Source organism: Drepanopeziza brunnea (assembly GCF_022702325.1).
Source record: "Drepanopeziza brunnea f. sp. 'multigermtubi' strain 214-2 chromosome Unknown ctg3, whole genome shotgun sequence".
Classification (NCBI taxonomy): domain Eukaryota; kingdom Fungi; phylum Ascomycota; class Leotiomycetes; order Helotiales; family Drepanopezizaceae; genus Drepanopeziza; species Drepanopeziza brunnea.
In genome coordinates, this window is record NW_027094066.1 from 2,331,926 (window position 1) to 2,333,410 (window position 1,485).

General features: G+C 53.4%; 1 protein-coding gene across 1 annotated transcript; it reads right to left on the minus strand.

The window, feature by feature from the left end:
• Positions 1 to 843: 843 nt before the first annotated feature.
• Positions 844 to 1,134, minus strand: L3040_002788 (uncharacterized protein; the record flags this gene model as incomplete). The annotated part of the gene is made up of 1 exon (XM_066155679.1): positions 844 to 1,134. The coding sequence occupies one exon, from the start codon at positions 1,132 to 1,134 to the stop codon at positions 844 to 846; it is 291 nt and encodes a 96-aa protein (XP_066012655.1).
• Positions 1,135 to 1,485: the final 351 nt, after the last annotated feature.

Below are 1,485 nucleotides of genomic sequence, written 5' to 3' on the forward strand. Positions count from 1 at the left end.
TCATCTATTAGCAGATTGCACATCTTAATTATTCAACACGAAATTTTCAACTTGCTCACAACGACTTGATTTTCATTGCATTCGATTCCTAAGATACGGTTTCTTTAAGAATCCGCTGGAACCAGATCAATAGCTCGTTGCGCTCGCCGCATAGCTCGAGAAATGGTTCCCGTCACTCCATCTCGGTCCTCCGCGGACAACAACAACACCAACAACGCCGATTATACACGGCCTTAAGACGCTGCATCGCCGTCCAACCTTACCTAGCACTCTAAAAAGAGAAGAGGGAACGCTGCTATCAATTTGCAGCCCTCTCCTTTCGTATTAAGACGAGGAGCACCGACTACCAACACGGCGACGAAGGCCATCGAGAGCTACTTCGACGACATCGATCGCGCGGCTGCTATCAAACGACGTGTCTAGCAGCAATACGCCTCCGCTTCGGACTAGATTGTGGACGACCAACCTGACTCCGAATCTCGACACTATGCGCAAGAGTTCTCTAAGAGTCTCCTTACGTTTATGCGTACTCATTCACACGCAACTACCGGGGCAGCCACTCCCCCCCTTCCTTCGACCGCTCCTTATAGTAGCGAGCAAACGGCCCTCTTTAAGTCTGTCTCATAAGCAGATTCCGCGGGGCCTTCGAAGACCTTGAAAAACTCAAGGGCTGCCGCTCAGTCGGCAATCGCTAAGCTGTCCCGATCCTCTTCCGTTATAAGAATAAGACCTGCAGGGACCCGCAAGCCTACGAGCTCTCAGGCCACTCGCAAGTCCTTTAGCGAACAACCCAAGACACGCCAAGACAAGCGAGTCTTGATTCAAGTACCTTCCGCCGCACTCTTAGCTCGTTCCGACAGCTACGCCGCCCGCAAGGCCATTGCCGACAAACTGGACGGCGTCGATATAACCACTATCCCTCGTCTTGAGGCTACTCGCACGAGTTAAGCACTCACCCCGATCAACCTTAAAGCGAAAGACCTCTTCATCACAAATGAGGCTAAAAAGGTGTACTAAGAGGTTCTTGGGGCCACGGGAGCGACTATCCCGGTCAAATGGTACACGTACGCTGTCCAAGGGGTCTTTGCCGAAATCAAGGGCCTTTTCGGCGAGATTTTCAAGACGGCGGAGCATATCGACGAAAAGATCTTGGCTCAGGCCGGGAGAGCCTCGGTGAGCGTCCGCATCTCTTAGCACGGAGCCGACCCGGCGACCGGCTTGACCTGCTGGATGGTCTCTTTCTTAAAAGAGGTCCGCAGCTTTAAGCTGTTCGGCTGCAGCAGCTACTCTCGGCTGGTCGACAAAAAGCAACTTATTAAGAGGCACGACCTTGGCTGCCTCGGCTAATGTAACCCGGCCAAGTGCACTCGGCACGCACGCTGCTCTTACTGCGGCGAGCGAAAAGACCAGCACGACGGGCCCGACGGCAAAGACTGCACGGCACCCCTTCGCTATGCAAACTGCTACGGTCCGTACGAAGCTAGT